Here is a 26415-nt window from a genome sequence, read left to right as displayed (position 1 = left end):
TTTGTCTCGCTATTCAAGTATGCCGAAACAAAGTCCACTTGCCATAGGACAAGATCGAGCTTTGCTGCAACAGCAGCCGACATCCGTACAGATTCGAGACGGGTCACCGCAGCCCAAGTGTCGTTATAGTCGAGTCCATACTGTTGAGTATAGCCCTTCCCAACGAGCCTCGCCTTGTCCCTGATCTAGTTACCATCGCCATCCCATTTCATACCATAGACCCATTTACAATCCATCACGTTCACACCCACCGGTCTGTCGACTAGGTCCCACGTATGCTTCGTCATATGCATTTGGTATTCCACATCTATGGCTGCCTTCCATCGCTCTTCATCGACACGCAGTGCATCTTGATGATTTCGTGGGATGTATGGGTCAGGTGGATTACCAGAAGCCATTGAAGCGCGTGGCTGTTTGCTGTTGGTTGCCCAGTCGTTTCCGCTTGCATGGGCTTCAGCCTCTCGTTGCTTTGACATCAGAGATTCGGCAGCATCAGCACTGGGACGCATTAAGCGCGTTGATCGGCGAAGAGTTGGTTCTGTGGGAGCATCTGGCATAGGCTCGGTTGGCTCGGTTGGCTCGGTTGGCATAGGCATCTCGGTATGAGTAGAAGTGGTGAGTGCAGGTTCGTCCTCCGTCTCCCCCACACTCACACTTCGGTGCGCTGGTCCTTCATCGAAGATGACATCACGAGACACGAACACACGTCCCGATTGATCAAGTACGCGGTAGTTGGACCCTGAGTATCCCAGAAAGGTGCATTTCTTTGATCGATCATCGAGTTTGCTTCCACCGTCTACCAAAACCCCACCAGCTATAGGTTTCTTTGCCCAGCAAGTGGATCCGAATACTCGTAAAAATCCCACGTCCTGTCGTCGCTTCGAGAAACCCTCTGCTGGTACCACTCCAGGATGGCGACTCGAAGGAACAAGGTTTCGCGTGAAGATTGACATAGAGGCGGCCTCAGCCCAGTAGCGGTCGGCGAGGCCAGAGTCACTTAGTAGAGCTCTTGTATCCTCCATGGTGGTGCGTAGGGCACGTTCAGCTAATCCATTCTGGGCTGATGAGTGGGGTGCAGTTAATTCCAGGATGATCCTATGCTCCTCGCAATATTGTTTCCACTTTACCCCTGCAAAAGCACGATCAGCACGTACACGCTTAAGCTTTCGGCCAGTCTGGGTCTCAGCCATGCGCCTGTATCTGTCAAAAGCAGCCACGGTAGTGTCGTCTGCTTTGTCCGCCAGGAATTCCCCCGCCTTGAACGATGTACCACTATCGACGAATATCATCATATAAGTCTTTCCACTCGGTGATGCCGTTCGAGACGGTCCCCACAAATCTGTCGCAACAAGCTCCAGTGGGTCGACGTTGGGATTGGTAGGCTCATCGAAGGGACGGCGAGCATGTCTCGCTAGAATACAGTCCTCGCAGCATCCCTGGATAGGCTCTGAGGTAATTTCCAAGCCATCCACCAGCTTTTTCGATGCTATCTCCTCGATTTTTGCAGGGCTCATATGGACAAAACGACGGTGCCAAGTACTCAGCGAAGTGGGAGATGAGCGGGATGCCATAGCTTGGGGGCTGGGTGCAGCATCCAGCACATACATGCCGTCCGAGCCTCGCCCAGCAAAGATCTCTTTACCAGACTTATCCTGGACAACTGCACGGCTATCAGAGAACACAGTTGACAACCCAGCCTTGTCTAAGGCGCTTACGGAGATGAGATTTGTGGCGAGTGAAGGTGAATGCAAGGCATTTTTGAAGGTGAGCTTGACATCTCTTCCATTTAGTCTAAAGACCTTTGTTGCTGTACTCTGGCCCAGGATCTCGAACGTTCCCTTTCCCTCAACTGCAGATGAGCCAGTACGGAAGGCTACTGGCATGTACTCTGTGAAGTCGTCATGATTCCTGAAGAAGTAGTCGCTCGCGCCAGAATCCATGAAGGTTAGAGTGATGGCTGGGGTACGGCCTTCGAACGTAGTCGTGACAAAGGCTGTTGTAGCAGGGTCGGCCTCGCATGTAAAGTGTCCTACATTCTCGATGTTGGCCTTGCTAGTGTCTATACTCTTGACAGAAGGTATCTCATCATCTCCAGCAACGTCTTCATCATCAGAGTCATCGGCGTCAGTGAGAGGGGGCATTTCGAGGTCTGTCTCTTCTTCAACCTTCGACATCAATATGGTGCTGCTCTCTGTTTCATCCCAGCGCCAGGAGGAATGGGTACCATTCCACTCGTATATTCTCTCGCCAGTGCTGCCATCCTCAATTACAATGCCGTCATCATCATGATCGACTTCCACTGTAGTAGCACTTGCAGCAAGTACAAAGTGCCTTGTAGTATCGGCCGTGGTGTTCGAGATTGCCTGGTTTGCACGGCGAGGTCGGCCGAAGTTGGCAGGGAATTGTCCCTCTTTTCCCCCTCCTGGCCAATAACAATTCTCGGTGGTGTGCCTAGTCTTATCACGGGCCTTGCAATCTGGATTGCGACATCTGCGTACCACGACAGAGGTTCCGGCTCCAGCCGCAAGTGCTTGGGAGTTGGCAGGACCTTTACCCGCAGCACGAAGCGTGGCGGCATGGGTTTGGAGATGAGAAAACACATCAGAGGATGTTGGCATGCCGTATAAACTTGGGAGGATAGGCATCCAGTGATCAGTCGGGATTATCGAGCGAATAATTATTCCCTTAAACTCCTGATCACTCAATGCTGTGGTTCGGAGGTCATTCACAGCTCGTCGTTTCGTGCGTAAGTCGGCGACGTGAATATTGATGTCACTGTTCCCGTCAAACTTCGCCGCATTCAGCGATGCCTCAGCCTCGGAAAGGGCCATATCCGTTTTCTTTGCGTGTTCCGCAGCAACGGAGTCCCAGCATTCCTTTGCCGTTCCGTCAGTCTTGACCCCTAGACCAATGGGGTCGAGAACATTGAGGACGATGTTCGAGTGGGCGAGCTGATCACGAAAGACCCACTCGTCATATGAGGGAGAGGATGAGTATATGGGAGTAGGGTCTGGTGGGAGGGGTGTGGTAGTAGCCGTGGCTGTGGTAGTGGTGGTGGGGATGGCAGGACAGACAGTAGTTCCTGCAATGTATCCCCATAGGCCTTTTCCCTTCAGTAACTCAGTAAGTTGGAGTTTCCATGAGGCGTAGTTCTTCCCGTTGAAATGGCTACTCGTGTCAGGGAGGATAGTGACTCCCGACATCGACGACATCGTTTAGGGGTGTGGTGTAAAGTGGTGAGGGTAGTGGTATGGTATAAATTCAAGTGGTAAGTTGAGTCGAAAATTCCGTTGCGTATTCTTCTTGACTGAGTAGTTATAGGCAATGGGGCCTCATAACCTATTGACAGAAGAATATATGTGAGTATCTCAGTCGGGCACAACGTGGGTGAAGCGACTGTATTGAGTCTACTGTACCTATTGACAGAAGAATATATGTGAGTATCTACGAACGAGTGTAAGTATCATAGTCATAAGCACAGTAGGGATATACATACCTCAGTCGGGCACAACGTGGGTGAAGCGACTGAGGCATACAGATAGGAACGGCTGGACTATATAGGTGATCGGGAAACGACAGGGGGTGTAAGTATATATAAGGCAAATAGAGCGAGTGATCAAAAAGTAAGATAAGATGAAACGTACGGATATCCTCCAACACGAGGGGCTGAGATACCCATGGTCGATCATAACTGGGAATAAATTTTCGAATCTGCGCTTTGAACGGTGATTGGCTAACATATCCCGCCCAAAGCTCTCAAGGCCCATCATGATGTGGTTAGCGCTTTTATTATAAGCAGAAGGCGCTACCACCTATCCGTGATAAAGATTCAATACTGGTCCGAATTGCCGTGACAGCAGCGAAGTTCTATGTATGTTATAATTATTGTTTCGATGTCAGCTCTTGCGCTTTCATCTGTTCCTACACGCAAGCTTTTGTTCATATTCGTGTGAAAGCTGCCGCTGGCAGAAAATGATGCCTCGGACCCGGGCGAGTTGCTGATTGCTCGGCGGTACGAGCAGAGGGCAGAGATATCCGTTACGGACAGTAAGAACATTAACTGATGGTGTTGTGGGGCGATTGTGTGTGGTACAACCCGATATGCGGATAAAAGTAAATCATAAGGCATGAGTATGACAGAGTGTAATGGAAGCAACACAATGTAGGTAGCAAGAGAGGTCTCGATAATGAAAAATAAAAGCTGACGGCATGCAAAGAAAGCGAGGGCGATGAAAGTACGATAGCAATGCGATAACTAGCTTTTGAAAGTGCAAAAAGAAAACAACATAGAAGACGACAGGGTATAGGCGATAAGGTAACTGAGAAAGACACCTGGTGCTTCCTCAATGATGAGTAATTGTTGCTTTTCTAGACAACAGAGGCGCGGCCTTCAAAGAAATCCCGGCGCGGGCGATAGACTCGCGAAGGAATCCACACAGGATGTGGCAATGAAACTGGAGTGGTTGCGACAAAATTCGCCGTAGTCGTGGTATCCGGAGTAGTGGAGTCAGCTGCGAGATTCTCATCATCTCTTTGAGATCCAAAGCACCACCATACGAGGGTGAACCCCAAAAGCAACAACAGGAACAGAACTGCTTCCACGGTGAGTAAAGAGATTTGGAAAATACAGAATACGACGTGCTGAGAACAACGATTATGGCTATCAAGACCGAATGACTGAGATGATGACCGTCATCGTCTTTGGTGTCGGGAATACTAGCAAGAAAGAGGGCGCTCATGGCTGAAGCCGAGGTTAGTACGAGTGACGCGATATACAGGCAAGGATAGACTTGCCTTTGGACTCGGCAGTGGTGATAGCGTAGTGACAGGGTGTTAGCGGATGGTATCGCAAGTGATATGGTCCAATAACTTGGAGAGGTGTATATACGGACTTTTATGGCCTTGGCAGTGCTGTGTGATTGCCCAACAGCATAAAAAGCGGTTTCTAAGTCGGGGGCCAGGGATGACCCTGCTCGGGTGCAACGTAGTACCCCTACCCCTCCCTGGGACCACCCATTGTAACGATTCCAACCACAGCAGAAACTCTGGCCAACACATACACCGACAGAATAGTCGAGTGAACTTCCCACGAGCTGCTGTGAAGGTGGACCGTTCAGGCCGCGCAAATCGAGTCATGAATCATGAAGCGACCCAGGAAGTCGGTTGAAACCTTCCGGGGAATGACAGCTTTTGGTTGTTGCCTACAGACAGGAAGGAAGGGGGAAAAAGGCGTGAAGTCTGCATAGATGCTACGATATAAAGTTTGGCTGCCATAAGCTTTGAGGATTTGGCGCTAACAGATGATTCCACATGTCCAGCGGCGCTTGCCCAGGACATCAGATGATTTATTGAGTCATCGGACCAGGTTAATGAGATGCATTGCCTTCAAGACCACACACAAAGCTTTGATCACCAGCCAAGGAGTTGAGTTGGTCGTTAACTGTCGTTAGACGGTCCGTTCGATCAGGATGTGTCCCGAAATAGAAGCAACACGTCTTTGCTGACAAAGCAAAATGTTTTTGAGCCCGAACCACGTAGTGCTCGGGCTGCCATTATGTCTTTTGCCGTATATCGTACTCAGAATCTTCGCCGCGAGACTGCAGTCATCGAATAAGAAGCGGCGTACTGCGATATTGCATGGACTAGGACGCCCAAACAGCCAAATAGTCGGCTTTTTCCATCCATATTGGTAGGTGGTCTCACGCCGCTTGCGGCTTGCATTGCAGTGTAGAATCTGATTCTACTTAGATCAGCAATGCAGGTGGTGGAGGAGAGCGTGTCCTCTGGACGGCAATCGCGTCTATACAGCGATTGGAACCAGATATTGTGAGCGTAGTATACAGCGGTGACACGGACAGCACCAAAGAGCTTATTCTCGACAAAGTCAAGGTCTGACAGCCATTACTTGATAGAACACAATTTCTTATTCTTTCTTAGTCCAGGTTCGCAATAATTTTGGACCCATCTACTGTTCATTTCGTTTTTCTTGCTTCTCGCAAGTTAGTGGAGGATTCATCTTGGCCCCGGTTCACTCTGTTGGGCCAGAGTATCGGGTCTATGTATCTCGCTTGGGAGGCCATGTCTCTCCTAATCCCAGATTTATACATTGGTATGCTTTTTCCACACGCTGCGCCGCTACCTTGAGATCTCATGCTATTGTTCCAGATACTATGGGATATGCATTTACGTTCCATGTTGTTTCATTGCTTGGAAGTATTCCCGTTGGTGCTTACATTCACTATCCGACAATAAGCACCGACATGCTGGCTCGCGTCAAAACGCGAACCAGGGGCCACACCAACTCAGGTGCAATATCTTCGTCCTCTATTTTAAGTCGAGGAAAGCTGTTGTAAGATGCCATTCCAACCACGTTCATAGCCCACCCTTACCTTGCGTTATAGATATTATCGGGTGTTCATGTATTACTATGCGCTATCTCTGCAGGTTGCATCGTTTATCATGGTCAATTCTTCTTGGACGAAAAATCATGTAGATGGTATCTTGAATCATTCGGATGCATTGCTTGATGCTGCGCACACGTTCTCACCCTTGTTATTCGTCCGTTTGTTGCTGCCGTTTCGCTTTCGGGCGACAGAAGCCCGAATTGTCTATCCACCTTGCGACACACGCGAAATGGCCCGGTTCACATTACAGGGTCGACAGAAAATTGTCCTCAGCGTTGCGCAATTCCGGTTCGTTTCTTTGTTCGCATCTCTAATATTAGTTCTGAACCGCATCAGCAGACCCGAAAAAGATCATTCCACACAACTTCACGCCTTTCACGAGCTGTTGGAAACCCATCCGGATTATAAGAGTGATGGTGCGCTCCCGGTCAAACTTGTTCTCGTCGGTGGTAGTCGTAATGCGGACGATGCTGCCCGCGTTGACAATCTTCGTGAACTAGCCAAGAGGTTGACGATTGAGGTATAGACGCTTTTCCTGGACGTTCAATCACCGATTGACCCTGAAATAGAACCAAGTCGAGTTCGTCGTGAATGCGTCTTACCCCGTTATGCTTGGTTGGTTAGCCAAGGCCAGCATCGGTTTGAGTACTATGGTTGATGAACACTTTGGTATCAACGTGGTGGAGTTCATGGTGTGTGTTCCTATTATTCAATCATGTCAGGCGGGATGAACGCATGCTTCAGGCTGCGGGTGTGATCCCAATTGCTCATGCTTCTGGGGGACCTCTAAGAGACATCATTGTTCCGTTCAATGGCTTACCAACTGGTCGGTGTCTTTGTACCTCGGTTTGGCTTATAGCGCTTATCATTGTATGTAGGATACCATGCAGAGACGCCAACAGATTTTGCAGATGCAATTCACACTGCATTGACCCTTCCCGCCGAAGAAGAGTTCGCATTACGACTGCGGGCCAGAACATGGGCTGTACAACGGTTTTCAGAGGAAGAATTTGAAAAGGAATGGAATGAAAGCGGGTGGAAGCATCATCTGTCACCGGCGCAGTGAGCCGTTGTCTATCTGGTTCATACCATGGCCTAACGCGGAGAGGATTTTGTGAGTACATGAGGAAAATGTCCGCATTTGTCGGGGTTGTCCAATTATCATTACGTTTCAAAATCGATCTTTTTAACAATTTCTGTGCCGATGCCAATGATCTCGTCAAGACTGGCATATCCGCTCAAGCCAAGGGTAGTATCTAAATCTGCCATGGTGTGCCTGATTACTTGCTCCACACCAGCTTGTCCTGCGAGAATAGCTCCATATAGGAAAGGACGGCCAACTGATTCATGATCAGTTACGCTAACGGACTCAAGAGAGGGAAAACTTACGGAGCACACCCTGTGCCCCAAGTGCCATCGCTTTGATGATATCGCTTCCGGTGCGTATGCCAGAATCAAAGAGAACCGTGAGCTTTCCCGCTTTCTGAGCCAGTTTGATCTTGTCTGAATCCATGATCTCTGCTAGTGCGTACAGGGATGGAATGGCACCGTCCACCTGTCGTCCACCTTCAACAAGGATGTGAGGATTGACGCTGCTACTAGTACTAGGACAAAGGGGGGAACTGACCATGATTTGACACAACTATACCGTTGATTCCAAATTCAAGGGCTTTCTCCGCGTCCTATTGACTCTATCAGTTATAACTCACCTCAAATCGATGGACATACGCTGCGTCTTTGTATACCCTTCAGAACGATAGGCCCATCCCAGTTGTCTCTAATAAGCTTGAGGTCGTCCCACGAATGGAACTGCCCCGAACAGACTTCGGCCAGCCAGGCGGCGCCCAGTTTGCTCTCCTCCAAAGCTGGGGGGTCTCTTTCACTGAGGAGCTTGTCCTTTGCACGAGAATCGTAAGGAAACTCGGGGTGATGGTCAAGGATAGGCTGGAGTCCGAACTTGGCCATGAACACTGGATCGGAGCGCCCACATTCCATCCCTACGCCATGGATGAGAGGCATGTACGAGATGTCTAAATCGTGCGGTCTCCATCCGAGAGCCATCGTGTCCAGGGTGATCACAAGCGCAGAAAATCCGTTTTCCCTCGCTCTTTTGAGCAGAGAGACGGTTACATCTCGGGATTTAGGCCTAGACATCTGTAAGAAAAAGCAGCGAAATAAAAGTATGAACAAACCAGTAAAGCTGGTACCATCGGTGTCCATTGCCGTTCTCCCGAGCAACTTCGTCCATGCTCCTGGAGGATACTGTGCTTAAAATGAAAGGAATGCCAAGGTTTTGGGCGGCCCGAGCGGAGGCAAGCTCTCCTTCTGCTGAAAAAATTCCTTGCACGCCAATTGGGGCAATAAGCAAGGGAGATGGGTGTCGTACTCCCAGTATAGTCGTCTAAATATAACACATTCAATGCCAGAAGAGCGGAGACTCACAAGATGCATTATCTCACCTCCAGGTTTCGCACCGTTGTATTGACGAGCATACGGGGTATGATTCTGTACCTCTGGAAGGCCGCCAGATTGGCCCTGTACGTAGATCCTGTTCCTGCGTTTCCTCCCCCATACATAAATGCGCCTGCAACGAATTAGTAGGCCGTCTGGATGCAATTCTAGGGTCCTACCTGGGTAATCCTTCAACTTCTCCTTTGCCTTCTCCTCGATATCCTCAATAGAGACAGTTCCTAGAGGTTCTGGCCCTTTCCTACCCCAGTATACTTCGGGCATGTATTGATTCCATTGTATCTGAGGCTTCGGTCCACTCTGAAGAACTATATCAGTTTGTTCGACCATAGCGATAGTCGATATGCAGAAACAACAGAAGGCTTATATAGCATTATTCGTAGTGGGGCGACTTCATCATCATATGAGCAGAGTGAGAAGACCCGGCAGAGATTTCTCACATAAAGCCGGTTTGCCAGGCTACCGGTAGAATTTATGACGTTGGATGATCACACGGTCAGCCTTATCAGCAGTGGGAATAAAAATGGAATGATGAACACGTATCTGGCTGTGAATGAATTGCAGGTATAATTTACACTTGAGCAGAGTGAAGGAGCTATGCAGATGCTAATCAAGAAAGAAAGGAAAAAAGACTGCACGAGGACGATAGAAAGAATACAGTTGAAAGTTCCACATAGAATGTTAATCCGAATCGGCCTCCGTATCGGAACCGTCTATACTGGCATCTGTATCAAGCCACAAGTCGCTTTCGCCGTCGTCTGACGGAGTCAACGGCCCGGATGAGGTGGGCTTGCGACCTGTGGCGGCCAAAAACGGATCATCACTTGAGTCGTATTCCGGCGAAAACCTGGTTGTCTCCACTCCGTTCATATGTACGTGCCCACGGTGTCGATGTCGAGAAGGTGTCGCTGCGAGATCATCGTCACTGACTTTGTGCGTTACTTGATCGTCGACCCGTCGTTGTCTACCTGTCGAGCGTACTTCATGCAAGTGAGCAGTACGGGCCCACCGTCTGGCGCTTCGGGGTGCAGAACGACCGCTATTAAAGGACGTGCTCAACACGAGACCACCGCCACCCGAAGTGGCGCGTTTAAGCATCGGCCGAGATAGACTGGTGGGACTTGCCGGACGTAGCTGTGAAGAATTCAGATGCCGGTTCATGGGTGTGCGAAGAGAAATAGGTGTATGAGAGCGAGGTGTAGGTGAGCTAGCGTTCGATGGACGTCGTTCTTTTGTGGTGTATAATGACGATTTGGCGGAAGGTTCAGCTGAAGATGTTGGGAATTCAATCTTTGCATCTAATGTCCAACGTCAGGTTGATTGTTTGCCAGAAACAGTTTCTAGACTGACCATTGTCTGCAAAGCTGCCAGGTCGGGGAGACATTTCGATTTGTGCGGGAGTGCTGCTACTCCTTCTGATGAACCAATCGCCGCTAAAGCTTAGATGTCGACGGCCCCATTCTCTCATGCTTCGTCTGAACATCAGCGGGCCATGTTCCGCTATAGATTCAGATCTGGATCCACGAGTGAGTCCCATGAAAACTAGGACGGCGAGTAAAAGGCAGAGTTGAGCTATGCCTAGACGCTTTTCAAGAATAATCTGAGAGAAAGAATCAGCAAGAATATCAATAAGAGAGAATTCTTCCCACCTCGTTGGAAAGGTAGTCAACTCTATTTGCCAGTTCCCTATAATCCATTTCGATTCGAAGTCGTTGTTTATCCCATTCACGAAGGCTTTTCTGATACATTTGAGCTTGAGCTTTGCCCTAAATGAGCAGTGAGTTTGAGGTCGTGGATATTCAAAGGAAATGATCTTACGAGACCGTCTAGGCGTCCAACATCTTCACCCAGCCTTCTTAGCATCTCTCTTACTCCAGTGGTCTGTTCCTCGATGTAGCGAACATATAAGGTATGGTTTCCTTCCAACGCCGTAAGACGATTCATGATGGTACGATATATAGATTCACCCCCAGTAGTGGGAGGTATCGGAGGTGGAACAGGCTGGTTAATTGAACCAGAAGCCGCGATGATTGTGGCGGATGGAGAGGAAGAGGCGGCCGACGAAGATGAATGTCCGCTGGTGTTCGAGGACGAGTTCACATCAACAGAAGACCGCTCTGAGACCGGGACAGAATCGCTGAGCGGTGTACTTGCTGGGTGATGAACAGTCGAAGAAGAAAGTTGGGCAATATGCAGGTCTGTAGAATACGTGTCACCTTCGTGGGAGGATTCGTGGTGCCCCGAGAACGAGTCATTCTCTGTCGCCGGTGCTGTAAATTGTGTGCTGGTAAATTGTGTTGTGGATTCGGAAGTAGCAGGACCGAATGTCAGAGAGGAGTGAGGGCTTTCCGGGATGGAACCAAGGTCAATGGTCTGTTGAGCAATATTCGTTGTTGAAATCTGGACAGGCTCGGGTTCGTCAACAACCGAAGCGGAAAGAGACCGAATTTCCTCATGTTTGGCGCGATATTCCGCTTCCCATACGTCCCACTTCCATTGTTCAAGATGAGTAAGTCCGTAAACTCGGAGCAAGGAGATGGGGCAGTAGTACTCGTTGCCGTAGTGGGAGTGAAACTCTATCCGTATGTACCTGTAAAAGTCGTGAAGCGACGTAGGTGGATGAAAGGACTGGTGAAGGTCAGACCAAGTAACGATAAACAGCGACCCCTGACCTGTACACCCCGAACATTCTTGGCTCTGTAAGTCCCTGCTATGGTCCAGCCTTCTTCGCGTACTGTGTATGTCTTTGCCACACTGACAGTAAAGTCCTTAAAGACCCCACTGAAGAATTCAAAGTTGGCCAACTGTACTGTGTCGATTCGAATGTCATCGCATAATTCCACGACCATGAACTGCTTGTCTTTAGACATACATGGGCTCAGCATGTACCTATCACGTTTGGACGATAATATAGAAGACATCGACCTTGCTGAACGATGAGCGACGTGGACCCGTGCAGAGCAATCGAGGGCCGCATAATTGAATCTGTCTGTTAACGGAACTTGGAAATGAGGTGATATCGACTCGTCCGTAGAATCATGCGAAGACGACGATGATACGGTCTGACCATCGCTACCAGTGGTGTCAGATTGCCCAGTAAAATGAATATTTGCCGCGCCGGAGATATTGCCTGACTGATTCCCGTCATTCTCTTTCCCCGCCTTCTTCTGTAGCTCGGCCTGCTTCTCCTTCCACTCCTCAAAGGAAAGTAAAGCATCTGTATCCGTGGGCTCGAGGGGAATGAGACAGCATACAGGTGGGGACTCGCGAGCTACGGCCGCGGAAATGGCGCGAAAAGGATCGTTGAAGGACGTCGGCGACGCTGTGAAGACCGGCGACGCCAGCGCCAAGATTATCAAAGCCTTCGGAAGATTGACCATCGCCATTGGCAGCGCCCAGAGGCAGGAAAATCTACGTCCACGTCAACGTCGACAGTGTCTTGGGAAACGCCTATTTTTATCCGCCTACATTATTTTAGATTTTGTTGTTCCTATTTGTCCAACAGGAACCAGAAATTCCTTTCTTGGTCTATTACTTCCACCACCGCCGAGCGCGATGAACACAGATGATCTTGTATTTAACCAGCATGGACTGCCGGAACATGCATCTAGAGCTCCAAGGCGACCATTTCAACTCAATCTCGCTCTTCAAGCGTCAACGCAGCAATCAAGAGGTCATCGCTATCCTCAAAAGGCACAATCATCTGTCTTTGCACCGGCTGTACGACACGCGAGACCACCCACAAATGTGTTTCCTATCCATCCAGCACACCCTATGCCCAAAGAGAATCAGCGGGTACTTCGCGTCTCTGGACACAACAATGAATTACCAAATGTGCTCGAGGAGCACGAGGAGCGCTGCATAGGTATGGCACGGCTTTTACCTGACACGCTGTTGATTGAAAGTCTCAGAAGATGATAAGGAAAACCCTCTGAATGCTCCTCCAGTATTCAAGATGTTTCCTCAGTCTTCAAAGCGATCTTTCGCGGATTCACATGCTGGCCAATTGACGACTCCCGCACGGCAGAGCGGGTCAAGATCTTCTGAGCTCCCGCAAACTCCAATATCAGCGAGATTTGAATCCCATTCGCCGCATTCTTCCGTTCAACCTGAGGTTTCCTATCATGGGGACGAAGCGAATTGGGAAGAAAACATGATGATCAGAAAGTTGAGAGAGGCTTCAGCTGTGAAATCTCAACTGGCTGATGAGGTACGAGACATCTGGCACCATTCTGGACGCATATACTCATCATTTTTTCCCCCACCAAAACGCAGAGAAAGATCACTCTGAGTCTCAAAGGAGAGCTTGCAGCAGCTCAGAATACCGGTGTCGCTTTGAAGCAGAAGCTCACTACACTTGAATCAGGAAACGAGCGTCAGGTGGCACAAATACAGAACCTCACTGAGCAGATATCTCAGGCGAAATTAGAACTCGGCCAGGCCGCAGAGGAGCAGGAGCGTACCGTCAGCTTGATGCAGGACAAGGTTAACGAGGTCGAACGCTTGCGCTCTGAACTCTTGCACGCTGGTGAAAAGTACGCAGCCTGTGAAGAACGCGCAGGAAAAATCAAGGACGCGGCAAAGAAGGGGATGGACCATCTCAGCCGAGGGCATACATATTTCTCCTTTTCTTTTGTCTGTATACTGATATATGCTTTTATACAGATATGAATCACTGAAGATTATGTTCGATGAACTCAAGTTACGTTTCGATGTCTCTCAGGACAATCTTCAGCGCACGAAGGATGAAATTGAGTTATTGAAGTCCACTTCTGGACGGCAAATAAAACGTGCGCTATCTGTCTTTCATACCTTTTCACGGAACTAAACTCAAATCAGTCGTTGAATCCCACCTGGATGAAAATGGCCGTTACCTTTATAAATCTGCTGAAACTCGGGACCTGGTCTCTGAGTTGCAGCAAGACCGCAACAGTTGTGAGTTTCTGAGGCACCACATCCGAACATCACTAATCCCGACCGCAGCTCAACAAGTCAACGATATCTTGCGCGAAAAGCTCCATTCATTGAGCGCACAATTAGTGGAATCGAAGCAGAAGATCGCTGAGCTGGAACTGCGACAATTTGAGGAAGGAGCGCGTTGGAGTCGACGTGGTGAAACATGGCAAAGCCTTGGTGAGCTTTGCCTTATTCGGGTTTTCTCCGAATTTATGCATGTTACAGAATGTAAAATGGAGGAACTTGCCGACAAACTAGCAAAGCGAGAAGGCGAAGTCTTTGAAGGACTGATAGAAAGTGCAAATTTATCGACTGCTCTAAACAACGCCATCGAGAAGCATGACTTGTTTCTTTACGGTTGGATCCGTTTTTAATATCGGAGTAGGGCCAATGTTTTGCAAGTTACGCTAGGAGCAAAAGAGCAAGAACTTGCTGCTCTGAAGAAAGAGTGAGTGCTTTCTGGACTTTCCGCTGGCAGCTCGTTTATCATTCTTCATTCAGACTCTCCAACGTAGAATCTGTCAAAATCAAGGAATTGGACGCTGCTTTGAAAGAGTCTGTATCGCGAACTAAATGTTCTTAAGCTAATGCTTTCTATTTAGCATCTCAGTCAAACTCGCTGCTAGCAGCGATGCAATGGTACACAAGCAAGAGACTCAACTGTCTGTCTTGAACGATCGAATACGCACATTAATGACGAAGGAAACGGCGCTGATTGAATCGTCAGCGTTTACAAACGTAATGTTCAGCTCACCTTCTTATCCTTGTTTACAGAAACGACAATTCGCGGAGGATGATATCTAAGCTGGAGATGGCGGTCCAAGAAGCCAAATTTGGGTCTTCCGCGGAGTCTACTAAACACAGACAGGTTCAGGATAGAAACGTCCTTCTTGAGGCTGAGATCGGGAAACTCAAAACAGAGATTATCGATAGAGAGACCAAGTGGGTCATATTGGCATCGCCAGCGCTTTACCTCTGACTAGATGACATACTAGTTTGAAAAACCACAATGTCGCCTTCAACGTGCGTTCCGATTCTGTCTATGTGGCACCACAGTCATCCCTCCGGTTAGGTATTACAAGAGCGCTTTGATAACCAGACGATAACTCTCAAACTCGCCAAGGAGCATTGTGGCGATTTACAAGTACGTTTCTTTTTCTCACAAACGGTGAAGCAACTGACAGCATTCACCAGGAGCGCGTAATGGCATTGACGGTACGATTCATAGTTATCTCTTTGACTATGTTTTCATGACTATCCATCTAAGGCAAAACTCGAAGTGGTGACTGCTTCTGCACGATTAGATCTTGCACATCTTCAGGAGCAAAAAACATTGCTCGAATCATCAATTCAGGATCAGAAGATATTGGTCGAGAAGATGCTCAGGGACCAGAAAGCATTGCTTGAGAAGACACTCCACGATCATAGCAGTCATCTTGAGCGATCACTACAAGAGCAGAGAACATCTCACGAGCGCAAATTGCAGGACCAGAAAAACGTCTGGGAGAAAATTGTCACCGATCAACAAGTGCTCTTCAACAAGAATCTTGAAGACCAAAAAGCGGCCTGCGAGACTACTATCAAGCATCTACAAGATCAGAAGCTATCCGTGGACAGGTCCCTTGCACGACATCAGACGGACATACAGGCCCAGCAAGAAGCAGTAACCACCCTGAAGATCGACATAGCCAGACTCAAGGAGAGGTGCGAACAACAAATCAAGTCCGAAGCTCAGAAACTGCAAGCCGCGAATACGGAACGTCTCGAGGCATTGAGACTTGCGAAGCAGAGGCAAGATACACTGGACAGCCTGGCTAGCGAGTACGAATCGGCGAAGAAGGATGCTCAGAAAGCTCAGTCTGAACTGGAGAGCGGCATTCGAGATGCAAGAATGTCGACAAAGCAGACACGAGAGTTGCAAGAAGAACTAGGACGCCTTCGCGATAGGGAAGCGACTATGCCGAAGCGATATGAAGCTGGACAACTGGTAGCAGTCCATAACGTCATTTTTAACCTTCACTAATTGTTGTTAGAGCGACGTCGAGAAGTCCTTTGTACAGTCTGTTATTCAAATGTATAGGGCAACCTGCGAGCAAGACATAGTCAACAAAGAAAATGACTTGCGATCGGTGATAGTCGACTTCGTAATATTATGCTGATACTAATGATTGACGACAGCGAGACAATATGATTGTGTCGTTGCAGTCCAAGATTGCTTCCGTGGAGTCGACCCTTGCCAAATGCTTGAAGAAATCTGGTGCGACGTCCATGATAGACCTGAACGCGTGGATGTCGAGTCCATTGACACAGCAGCCAGAGGTATTTCCGTTTCGTATGTCTCTCCAGCCCTTTCCAACCTTCTCAGGACGGGGTTCTTCCACACCCAGCCGCACGAACCTCCGTCTCGGCATCTCCCAAACCATTTGCTGCTCTCGCCGCTGAAGACGATGATGATATCTCTGAAGAAGAAACACAGCCATCTACTTTGGGTAAACGAGACCGACCCCACTCACCTATGACGAAATTCGACGATAATCAACGCCCTGCTCGGAGATCGGTTCGTCTTTTTACATCCCCAGAGCTTTTATATTTGACGCATATCGCGTGGGATATAGAAATCAGCCGCGCCCCGTAAAATACAGGCAGGCGACAAGAAGGTCTGTATTGTACATTCTTTGGACCGACGAAGAGCGGACTAATAGGTAAATTTTAGACTAACGAGCCGACATCTAAGGTTAAGCCGCGAAAACGACGTTGATGAACTACTGGAATTCCTGTTTCTTGGTTACACACTCTGCACTCTCTGATTGACCACTGGGACTCTTTCTTGCATTCTTCTTGTTTCTCAATCCTGGATCGCGTTGCCTTGGTTTCATACTGCCCCTTGTACACGCACAATGAATTGCTAATCACGAAAGGTTGTAGTAGCAGTACACAGCTTCTCGCTTCAGTGTAAATATTCAACATTAGATGGCCGTCGTTAGAGGAGGCCAAACCCGTACTCTATAGGAGACGCATACTAAGAGGCAAAATGTGTTCAACCATTGTGAATTGAAGATTCCTCAAATTTGCTATATAACCCATGGCAAATTACCTTCATTCATCGTCTCCAATGGTAGCGGGTAGAATCCGCGATGTGCCAAACGACGACAAATGTTACCTTTCCTGATAACTTTTTTTTGGCGCCATCGTTGCCGTTTCGTCGCGTCGTATCTCTCTGCAATCCGAAAATGTTGTTTTTCTGCATATAAAGAATGTTTGCGTCCCTTTGATATGGATAGAAATTGCTGAAGGTGACACGATACATGATACTTACCCGCTTCCATCCCCGACTCTTACCCATATTGCAATAGCGTAATTGAAGCCCAAGCTGATCGATGATCATCTGAACCGTGATAGCCAGCAACAGGTGACCTAGACATTCACGCCGATAGCCGGTGTCCTGAAGTCTTGATTTCATTCTACCGTTGCTACCACCAATCCACGAAAAGACATCAAAACGCCTCGCTTCTTCCTATTAACTCACTGACTGCAAGACAAAACAAAACTCAGTAAGTTCGCCTGCTGCTGTAGAGCTTCGTCGACTATGCACTGTCCGTTTATCCCTGTCAAGGAGCTTCAGTCATGAAAATGTACGGATTTCATATGTCATGTTCCTCCTGCTCACCACACTTCAGAGAGGTGTTGGCTTCGGAAACTCTCAAAACGATGGAATTCTCGTTGATTCGGCTTGTCCTTCGCCACAAGCGCCGCAATACGCAGGGGGCCTCCGCTGGAGATTTCCACAGGGGTTAACCTTATGCGGCGGGAGAATCACTAATTCTATGATAAAATGCTTTACATTGTCCATATCGAACAAACCTGTCCGGCTGCCGCAATGTTCTACCGTCCAAAACACTTTGGCAAGAGCCTATTCATTGACATGCTCAAATGTTATCACGGAGTAGCATTTGCAGACTCCCATGAAAAAACATTTGAGGTTTTTGGTTTCATGTGCTCAATTGACTTCGACGCTGATATTCAGACGAGGACTGCGCATCGGGAACAAAGATATTCAGAAGGCGGTTTGCTCTGAGATTCAATCTATCACCTTTCACCGATGATTCTGTGGTCCAATCATTTTATGACGATCTTCTCGTTGGACTTCGACAGTTCTGGTGGTTGCATCCAAGTTCCTGATGATCTCCTGCATTATCGTACAGAGGAGCCTCTCAATATTCGGCATGAGGATATGCATGTCGTCTTCCAAATGACGATCGATTTGGTCTCAGACTACTTGTTGGAGGACGGGATGAAAGCTGTTAATAGTGTAATGTTTATCCTAATTCCCCTTCGAGACAGGTTTACGTTCTTGTCGACTTGGAAGATGACTATGGAATAAAGTACTTCATCCAGCACCATGCCGCCGATGGCATCCCCTGGCGAAACATTCCACTTTGTCTAACGATGGAACACTTCTGAAGTTTGCTTAAGCCATATCTACAGGAAGGTGTTATTGGCCGTGCTTTTATGACGGGACTCACCCCTCTAGCAACTACCGACGGAATCATCCTGTCGAACATTTCTTTCCACCCCTTCTTTTCTGTGCTTTGCGGGCTGAGCAAAGCATATGTCGCTGTCCCCATGAACAAGATGGGTATTGACAACGACACTGGGCTAAACCCACTGACGAAGTCAGGTGATGTCGGTTTTCAAAACTGGCACCTGTTTGGCTGCTATACAAGTACGCGTAGCCCAAGGTCTAAAACCTACGCTGATTTTTCAAGGAGGAACTCCAACATAATCGCATGGTCACTTTTGAAGATGTCAAAATTTTGGTTATGGCTTGATTGAAGCGGTTGCTTCCCGTAGAAACAACATCATTCATCAGCTGGTAGGAGCGAATGGCATTCAAGATGACGGTTTCCACCGATAGAGTATCCGGATACTTATTTTGGTTACGTGTCACCAGTGTCAAATCCGCTAGTACCAAAATTATTTCGAATCTCTCTTTCTTAATTTGCTTTCTAGTTTGACCTCGACAAAACCCTTCTCGAGCTCCTTGTATATTATAGAGTACTCTCTTCTGACCTTCACGAGCCGACAAAGTTTCTCAGAACATCCAATCAATCACCAAAAAGGTCATCGCCGGAAGCATTCGGTAGTCGAACACTTTGTCAAGCATGCGGTTGTGCCTCAGTTACTCAGCTCCTTGAATAGCGCTGATATTCAGGATTTGGCAGCGAAGAAAAATTCGCGTTTAATAGGGTACGCTGTTGTTGTCATCGCTGGTGGTCGTCAAGTTTTGGTGACGAGACTGAGGAGATACGGCAATGGTTGGGAAGCTGGGGCGACTGCCACCGCGGAACCCATACAAAGGCAACCCTGAGGTTCTAGTAATCCTCGTAGTATTATAACTTTGTAGACTTGTACATGCTAGAGAGAAGCCCAGTACGATCTAAACAAATTTGCGTATGAGTAGCATCATATCCTTAGTATGTGCTTAGACCCTGATCTTCGTTAGATCAACCTGTCACTGTGTAATCTTCTAGAACCGTCCTACTCTGTCATCGCCTATAACGAAATTCGACGCTAAGTAATTGTCTTCATTGTTCGAAGATCGGTTCGTCGCAGTTTTACTTCCTCAAGACTTCTATGCGTGAACAAAGCAAGATCGGTCAAGTTTACAGTATAAGATAGCAAATTACCGCTATCATTTCCAACGATAATACCGGTATTGTCATGCTTGACGCCGCTTTACAGTGACAACAAAATGAAATTGAACTTCAAGATGATGGGATCTGTGCGTAGCGATATGATAGGACCAAGTCGAGTCTCTTAGTTTCACTTAACCCCCCCAGTCCTTGCTGAGGCACAGCACGCATGAGGTCGATATTTCGTGCGTTTTGCACATATTGAGTCTTGCTGGCGTTTGTGATATCAATTTTATCAGCGAAAACCGTGTCGGCAAATCGGTGGCTGTGGTCGGAGAAACGTTGTTCCAAACTGAGCGGTGCAATCGGTACGAGTCGGTACGTTACTAATAAGTAGCCAATACGTATAATGAATGAATGTCAGATGTATACATGAAATTGAAAGGGTATTGTTATTCAAGACTGATCAAATTGGATTTTCCAATAAGATTTCCGACAAGCCATTTATAGCATCGCTACGGAATGTGTCTTGCGTGATGGTCAAAGGGGTGAGACCGTCGTTGAACGTGAGTAGATTGGGCGAACTGTTAGTCCATTGGGGCCATTGAATACCGGTGCTTCCGTTGGGATTCAAAGTAGCGGCGAAACGAACAAGGTAGTCTACCATGTCTCCGCCGAAGTAAACATTGAGGATATCACTGGCGTGGAATGACCCCAAGATTGGAACGAGCTTGAGGCGCTTATTCACTACAAAGAATCATGAAATGTGGGTTGAAAAGCTTAATATACTACTTACAAAAGGCCCATATATTTTGCTTTCCGGAAAGGTTTTGTAAGAAGAACCTGCGAGGCGCTTGGAATACCGCATCTCCCTGGAAGGATGCGATCCTCTTGAATTGGGGCGTTAGGATGTTCAATATTCCGGTATCATACGGAGACCCTTCGAGAGGATCCTCAGGATAGAGCTCCAGCAACGTGGCAAGTTCCTGATCTGTAATATTCGGGAAAGTCACAGTGCTCAAATATGTTGCGACCTCGGCATCTGTCCTGTGAGACATGAGCTAAGTCACAGCACCAGAAAATGGTCGATTCACTCACGTGACATTGAGCGTTGACAAGGAAAACAACGTTCCCTCATCATCACAGTCGCCTAGTTGAATCTATTATAAGCAACGACTTCTTGAAGTTATCAACTTGACACACATACCGCTCACTAAGGGAACATTAGCAATTTTGCCTTGTTGTACGAGCCGCTGTGGATTATCGGAGAAGAGTACGCCGTCTGCACGAGGTAGCCACGCCAAAACCAATGACTGACAGAGGTTTAATGTGAATCATAGAAACATTTACAAGACCACCCACCTGGTAGTCAAATATGAAGGGCGAATTGTCGATTGCCGCTTTCAGAGTTGCGTATGAGACCGTCCTCAAACAACTGAGGGTATCGGCAGAGTCAGAGCAGCCCGTCTGAACCACGACATCATCGTAATCTGAAGTAAAATATAATCAGAAATGGGGAATTTCTGAGGCATCTTCCAGGTTCAAGCATACATTTCTGGCCGCCCTCAAGATCTCCAACGGGGATCGGAGACCCTGATTGCATGAAGGCTGCACGAAAAAGACCTTGCGTGTCACCGTCGTAGGCAATCATATGCATTGCAGCCGAAATGGCTCCAGCAGATTCGCCCCATCTATCCAAATGAGTTGTAACTTGTCAATTTAAAGCTGCGAGAGAATTCTCATTGGACGCACATTGTCACTTTCGTAGGATCGCCACCAAAAGCAGTTATATACTTCTGAATCCATCTCAGAGCCTCTCTTTCTGAAGAAAGTGAGTATCAGATAGTCAATTTATACAGCGAAGGTCAGGAACATACGATCATGGAGTCCGAGGTTTCCAACAGCAGCTTCTTGGACTTCCTTACTTGCAAGAAAACCGAAGCCTTGAACAAATTCATGAACGAAATTCTGGCAGAATAAGGAGAAACAACGCACCAGAAACTCGATAATTCATCGAAACATATATTACTGGTTGATTCAGTGCGATTGACCGAGCAACAATGCTGGTGCCGTCGTACCTGTAAAGAGAACTTGCGGTCAAGCAATACGGATGGGTCTAATGATAGAAGCCACAAACATAGCCGTGCCACCAACCTCAAAGCCACCTTTAGGTAGATTCTATCAGAAGAATCTGAGCAATATATAGCAGTGAATATTTTTACCTCCAAAAATCCACTGATGAGGCGTTTCTTGAGCTGATGGCACCAGATCATGACATATTACGCACCGCGAGAACAGGAAGTCCAGAAGTTGAAGTGGCGGTCGCTGGCGTCAAAACATTGATAGTCAGACCTAAGAAATATTAACGTCGCATATGTGAGAAATAAGGCGCGTAATCACAATCCTCATCATCAGGAAGAATAGCATTGAAGATGGAGTTGACGATGTAATCCACAACTTCCGCTGATAGCCCTGTTAGGTCCGGCAGCTTCACGGCCTGTTGCGGACAAGATGGTCCAAAAGCGGTGGCATCATACGACCCATTGTACGCTGGAAGAGTTTCCGGTAGCCTGAAACGAAGATCTCCAGTGCTAGGATGGGAGGACTAAGTACCTCCCGAACTGGTGCTCAGGAATAACTCACGGAGGTTGCGCGAATGGGATGCCCAGGAACTGCGAGACAGACCCAGATGTTGTCCCGGTGAACGTTGCAGAGTCGAGAGTCACAGTAGGAGCAGCGCGGCCCGAAATAACTGCGGAAGCGACAATACAGGCGTGAAAACCAACAAAAATCAGAAGCTGCGAAAACATGTCAATCGCACAGCGGCCTGGGATGAACGACGTACAGAAATACTAGCAAGGTATCTTTATAGCTCACTCAAAGAAGGGCCAAATATCGTCGTGGGCCTGACAAGTCATGAGAACTCATCACGAGAAGTTGATTTCTTTTAGCTCACGAAAAATCAATTAGTGATTTTGATGCCAGAGGGAGAGATTTAATAGCTTATACTTCGCGGTGCTACGAAAGTCGCCGAAGCTGGATGTGGACTGTGAAATTCCGCGCGGCCGTGGGGGTCGAAAATGGTGAACTCGCATCCGAGCATCCAAGAGCGCCCTCGTAAGAGTCATCAGAAATCAGAGGCAGGGACCGGATACGATTTATAACCGGGTACTATGGATAGCAACTCGAGGGGAACCTGCAAAGACCTCATGGCCGTTTTCCTAAAAGAACCGATGGAAACGTAAAGGCGCACATGAACGTGATTCTTTTACATGGTGAATTGCGCCGGCACCGACACAAAGAACGATAGTCGGACAACATTGTTTGGCCTGAGTTAAGTGCAAAAGCCAGTGTTTCAAGTACATAAGCCCTCTTCATCTTCATTGCTTGGAGGAGTAAAATTGTCCTGCATTGTTTAGAGAGTTAAGAAGCTGACAAAGACTACTACTAAGGTCTTGGAATTGCCCACAAAGCTGGCGACGGAACCGGAGGTTGAATTTTCTTTATGCCGTGTTGGCCAATAAAGCAGGGCAATTTGGTGTTGCCAAGATATCTCCGTATACGCTCGCTATCCAGAGAACGACACCGTTGGTCCATCCAAAGCCAGCCTGTGCAGGTGGATCGTGAGCTAGTGAGTTCAAGTCATATGATTCAGGCTACATCACCTGTACTGTGTATTCCCCTCCACGGCCGGCAGAATCAATGTCCAGGCTCGAGAATTTCTCAAACATCTGCGAATTTTCAATACAATTTGCAGAAGCACGACATTGCTTGACAACCTACATTACCGGTATTGTTGACGCTCTGCGTCACATTGAGCTCAGCATCAGAAAGACGGGGTAAAATACCCGGTATTTCGCCGCCTGTCGCATGCCTGCAACCGGCTCAGCAAATCTCATGACATGGGAGGAAGATCAACACACCAACTGCAAAATGCGCTAGCAAAATACCTATTTGCGAGCTCTCTCTGGAGGGTCTGGGACCAACCTTCATAGATCGTAGTGTTCCCACCGTTCAGAACCGTTCCATTCAAAGTGTTGATGTCGGCCTGATGGCCCAAATTAGTTGCATTTACGCCTGATAGAAGCGTTTGGCTGGGAAGCTGAGATTCCGAGATACCAAGTTGGTCGGCGGGTAAAAGATTAAACGAGGACTGATTAGAAGACAGCGCGAAAAGCGTAACATCGGCGATGTGGGAGGGTAGAGCACGAAGGGCTTGGAGGATGATGTATTGATGAGGCGCCCATGTGTTAGGAAAATCCCTTGCTCAGGAGTTAGTTACACATACAAATCCGATCCAATGGCCAGCACACACCATTGAAGGCTGGTATCCAAAAATGTACTTGGAAATGTGCCGTTGTAACGTTTAAGGACCAGATTGAGGGGAGCGAAATATTTGAAAGCATCCTCTGCGCTCCTCAGAATTTCCACGGGAGTGATACCAGACCACACTGGATAATACGAGGCAGCAGAAAACACGTGATTTTGCGTTCCGGATGCAATATTAAAATCATAGAAGCCCATCTAAGATTTATCAATTTCTTCGAACATGATGATCATTATCGAAGTACTTGCCTTCGTCGAGTTCCATGACAAGTCAAGGATCCCTTCACGGACAGAAGTGGCTTTGTCATGATGTTTCATAGCCGCAGTTTCGTTGTCCGAGTATAGTTGCTCCATGATTATATGATTTCTATCTATATTGAGGGCTTGAATCTCGCGTCGAACGTCGATGAGATCATGACGTACATAAGATACTGTTCAAATCAACAGGTATCGTGTTTCGAACATTTAACTGCTTCAGATCCGAATTTCCTGCGGCTGGATTGCTGAACCAACGGGAGGTATAATCCCATCCTATTGTCAAAGTCAGTATTATGTTGAGGGGTCAATAAAAAGACCCAGGAACCTGTTTCGGCACCACTGGCAAGCTCAGCATACAGAGAGGAGCGCTGACTTTCATTTAATGGTGGCGAAACATCGGGTCCATTAGCGGTCAAGTAATCTTGAAGTATGTTTGAATCAGACCCTCTTTCAGGAGTATTTCAAACGTACCAGTGAGGTAGGACTCGGGCCTTGGTGCAGTGTTGTTGACAGCATACCGAGCCATCTCGTGTACTTTATTAGTTGATGGGCTCGTCACATTGACCGTGCGGTTCTCTTGCCACCAATCTAGTTCTTTCTGTAGAACACGGACTGAAATTATATAAATGTGGATGGCGAGACTATACCTCAGCAAGTGGCAACGCTCTGGTTAATATACTTGTATCATTCGTCACAGTGATGTAGCGGAACAGCATCTACGATTTCTCCGTGACTCAACGAACATCTACAACTTATCGACTTACCTGGATAAATAAAGGCGGCTGGGACCTGTTCAGGTCTGGACAATGGACATTACGTGAGCCAGTGATGGAAGATCGCTAATTCGCTCCTTACAATAGATTCGTCCACCATTCGGAATGAATCCGATGGTGTCTAGCTCGTCCATGAAATTTTGCAGTGTATCATTGACTATGTCGTATAATTGCGACTCAAGGAGACCTTCGACAATCCAAAAACTGTCCCAGTAATATTGTTCACGGAATCGGCCGCCTGTGTGGTGACGTCAGTCCTCTTCTCTACAATCACAAGACGGTGAACGACCTGGCACGACGAAGGTATGATTCAAGGGAATCAGAGAGCTCTCGCAGGCTGTTCCTGAACACAGGACGGAAGAATTGGTCGTGCGAATCAGCTGAGTCCAGTACCCATGAACAGTTTGCGCCCAAGCTCTCAGTAGGGAATCAGATACGTTTGCCAAGAACGGGGGATCCTCGTTGAAATTGTCCAAAGTCAGCGCCTCCAATTCCAGACCTTCCCCACGGAAGTCGGCATCGACAAAATCCACAATTTGGCCCTCAGTGACGTTGCCGCTCGTTAGGTTTTCGAAGTCAAATAGTACATCCTCAGCCGGTTTGTTCGTGGGCTCCAAAGGATGTCGGCAATTTCAATCAACGACTCTTTTGGGTGCGCACCTTGTCTACAAAGGTCTTGGGATCGGAATACAGCGCGGCTACATTCACTGTTTGTAATAACTAAACAAGACGCCTTCAGCCTAATTTAGCTGCATTCCGCATGGAAGCAACCCACTGGACCAGCGCAAAAGATTTCAGATGGACACCAGGCCTGCGTGGGAGGATCCGGGACCTGCGAAGGCAGAGGAGAATCAAGCGCCGCAGATGGGCTTGGGACAGCCGTAGAGACAGTTGTCTCAGACGACGACTGTGCCAAAATTCCCTGAAAGCATATCGACGCTACAATCACCTTTAACGCTGCCATCAAGATGGGGACGGGGTGCTCGTAACCGTTTGTCACCTCTTAAATACTAGTAGTACCGAGCCACATAATTTCCGTACAGGATGTTCCGGGATGATCAGTATTTCAATTGACAGCGAATCATCAAGTGACCACTTCGTCCAGGAAGTTTCAAAGCAAGCCTGTGCACTTTTTATCACATGGCCATTTTCAGACCGAACGAAAGCAGACAGATGTGGAACCGTGTTTATTGGAAAAACGTCGCTTTGTAGGCGCTCGTAGAGTTGGAAAGGGAGAATCGATGACATACCTCCGAATTCGAAAAGAGGGTGAATCAGAAAAAAGAAGCCAGATGGCAGGGTCATGAGGTTATCACCTAAAGGTGCTGTACTTGGCACACTTGGATCAAATGGAGAACTATAAGTACTCATCGTAGCCGGGCTGTCGAACAAACGCGTTCGCGATAGGAATGTGGGAGTAATCTTGTGCAATTGCGGCAGAGGTAAGGGAAATGTGAAATATCATTATGTTTCGTGGATTGCATTCAAATGGCGAACTCACGACATGTACAATCTCCCATGTAATACTCCTCCGCGACTGACCAGCGCGAGCAAAATTCGTTAAGACTAGCAGTCTCTCACGGCACACCACTCAGT

The 26415-nt window shown here is 47.8% G+C and overlaps 9 protein-coding genes across 9 annotated transcripts; 5 read left to right on the top strand and 4 right to left on the bottom strand.

Moving 5' to 3' along the window:
• Nucleotides 1-5126: 5126 nt before the first annotated feature.
• On the top strand, nt 5127-7649 carry BT62DRAFT_255605 (glycosyltransferase family 4 protein). The gene is made up of 9 exons (XM_043180258.1): nt 5127-5689; nt 5754-5889; nt 5938-6109; nt 6166-6349; nt 6402-6692; nt 6744-6924; nt 6974-7096; nt 7149-7230; nt 7283-7649. The coding sequence occupies exons 1-9, from the start codon at nt 5514-5516 to the stop codon at nt 7468-7470; spliced, it is 1533 nt and encodes a 510-aa protein (XP_043037671.1). The 5' UTR covers nt 5127-5513; the 3' UTR covers nt 7471-7649.
• On the bottom strand, nt 7569-9137 carry BT62DRAFT_1008372 (oxidoreductase; the record flags this gene model as incomplete). The annotated part of the gene is made up of 7 exons (XM_043177437.1): nt 7569-7744; nt 7794-7970; nt 8032-8086; nt 8133-8550; nt 8597-8805; nt 8864-8988; nt 9035-9137. 7 exons carry the CDS (start codon nt 9135-9137, stop codon nt 7569-7571), a joined length of 1263 nt encoding a protein of 420 aa, XP_043037670.1.
• Nucleotides 9138-10142: 1005 nt separating this feature from the next.
• Nucleotides 10143-12313, bottom strand: BT62DRAFT_1077975 (uncharacterized protein). The gene is made up of 4 exons (XM_043179347.1): nt 11546-12313; nt 10692-11501; nt 10523-10639; nt 10143-10473 (listed from the first exon to the last, which is right to left on the bottom strand). Exons 1-4 carry the CDS (start codon nt 12257-12259, stop codon nt 10159-10161), a joined length of 1956 nt encoding a protein of 651 aa, XP_043037669.1. The 5' UTR covers nt 12260-12313; the 3' UTR covers nt 10143-10158.
• A 943-nt stretch (nt 12314-13256) lies between these two features.
• Nucleotides 13257-14203, top strand: BT62DRAFT_901002 (uncharacterized protein; the record flags this gene model as incomplete). Its single annotated transcript, XM_043183442.1, has 5 exons — nt 13257-13508; nt 13555-13663; nt 13713-13808; nt 13857-14006; nt 14055-14203. Coding segments are annotated over 5 exons (756 nt in total), but the record flags the coding sequence as incomplete, so codon positions are not given.
• A 620-nt stretch (nt 14204-14823) lies between these two features.
• Nucleotides 14824-16376, top strand: BT62DRAFT_255557 (uncharacterized protein). The gene is made up of 5 exons (XM_043180257.1): nt 14824-14973; nt 15024-15044; nt 15097-15816; nt 15863-15958; nt 16008-16376. Exons 2-5 carry the CDS (start codon nt 15033-15035, stop codon nt 16269-16271), a joined length of 1092 nt encoding a protein of 363 aa, XP_043037667.1. The 5' UTR covers nt 14824-14973; nt 15024-15032; the 3' UTR covers nt 16272-16376.
• A 969-nt stretch (nt 16377-17345) lies between these two features.
• Nucleotides 17346-18251, top strand: BT62DRAFT_934341 (uncharacterized protein). Its single transcript, XM_043186709.1, has 2 exons — nt 17346-17808; nt 17859-18251. Exons 1-2 carry the CDS (start codon nt 17662-17664, stop codon nt 18006-18008), a joined length of 297 nt encoding a protein of 98 aa, XP_043037666.1. The 5' UTR covers nt 17346-17661; the 3' UTR covers nt 18009-18251.
• BT62DRAFT_934339 (uncharacterized protein) lies at nt 18178-18802 on the top strand. Its single transcript, XM_043186708.1, has 2 exons — nt 18178-18552; nt 18596-18802. Exons 1-2 carry the CDS (start codon nt 18339-18341, stop codon nt 18610-18612), a joined length of 231 nt encoding a protein of 76 aa, XP_043037665.1. The 5' UTR covers nt 18178-18338; the 3' UTR covers nt 18613-18802.
• Nucleotides 18803-19928: 1126 nt separating this feature from the next.
• BT62DRAFT_901086 (alpha/beta-hydrolase) lies at nt 19929-22272 on the bottom strand (the record flags this gene model as incomplete). Its single annotated transcript, XM_043183446.1, has 14 exons — nt 19929-20209; nt 20259-20509; nt 20561-20612; nt 20670-20775; nt 20825-20952; nt 21014-21153; nt 21215-21284; nt 21340-21405; nt 21458-21540; nt 21600-21627; nt 21685-21697; nt 21750-21814; nt 21863-22053; nt 22106-22272. 14 exons carry the CDS (start codon nt 22270-22272, stop codon nt 19929-19931), a joined length of 1641 nt encoding a protein of 546 aa, XP_043037664.1.
• Nucleotides 22273-22744: 472 nt separating this feature from the next.
• BT62DRAFT_934337 (glycoside hydrolase) lies at nt 22745-26222 on the bottom strand. The gene is made up of 16 exons (XM_043186707.1): nt 26070-26222; nt 25595-25941; nt 25480-25539; nt 25109-25430; nt 24902-25057; nt 24811-24845; nt 24694-24762; nt 24518-24644; nt 24372-24467; nt 24212-24319; nt 24038-24159; nt 23778-23986; nt 23386-23724; nt 23246-23336; nt 23128-23193; nt 22745-23070 (listed from the first exon to the last, which is right to left on the bottom strand). The coding sequence occupies exons 2-16, from the start codon at nt 25781-25783 to the stop codon at nt 22966-22968; spliced, it is 2094 nt and encodes a 697-aa protein (XP_043037663.1). The 5' UTR covers nt 25784-25941; nt 26070-26222; the 3' UTR covers nt 22745-22965.
• Nucleotides 26223-26415: the final 193 nt, after the last annotated feature.

Source organism: Guyanagaster necrorhizus, assembly GCF_019112545.1.
Source record: "Guyanagaster necrorhizus MCA 3950 unplaced genomic scaffold BT62scaffold_19, whole genome shotgun sequence".
Taxonomy (NCBI): Eukaryota; Fungi; Basidiomycota; class Agaricomycetes; order Agaricales; family Physalacriaceae; genus Guyanagaster; species Guyanagaster necrorhizus.
This window is presented reverse-complemented; position numbering and strand designations above follow the sequence as displayed.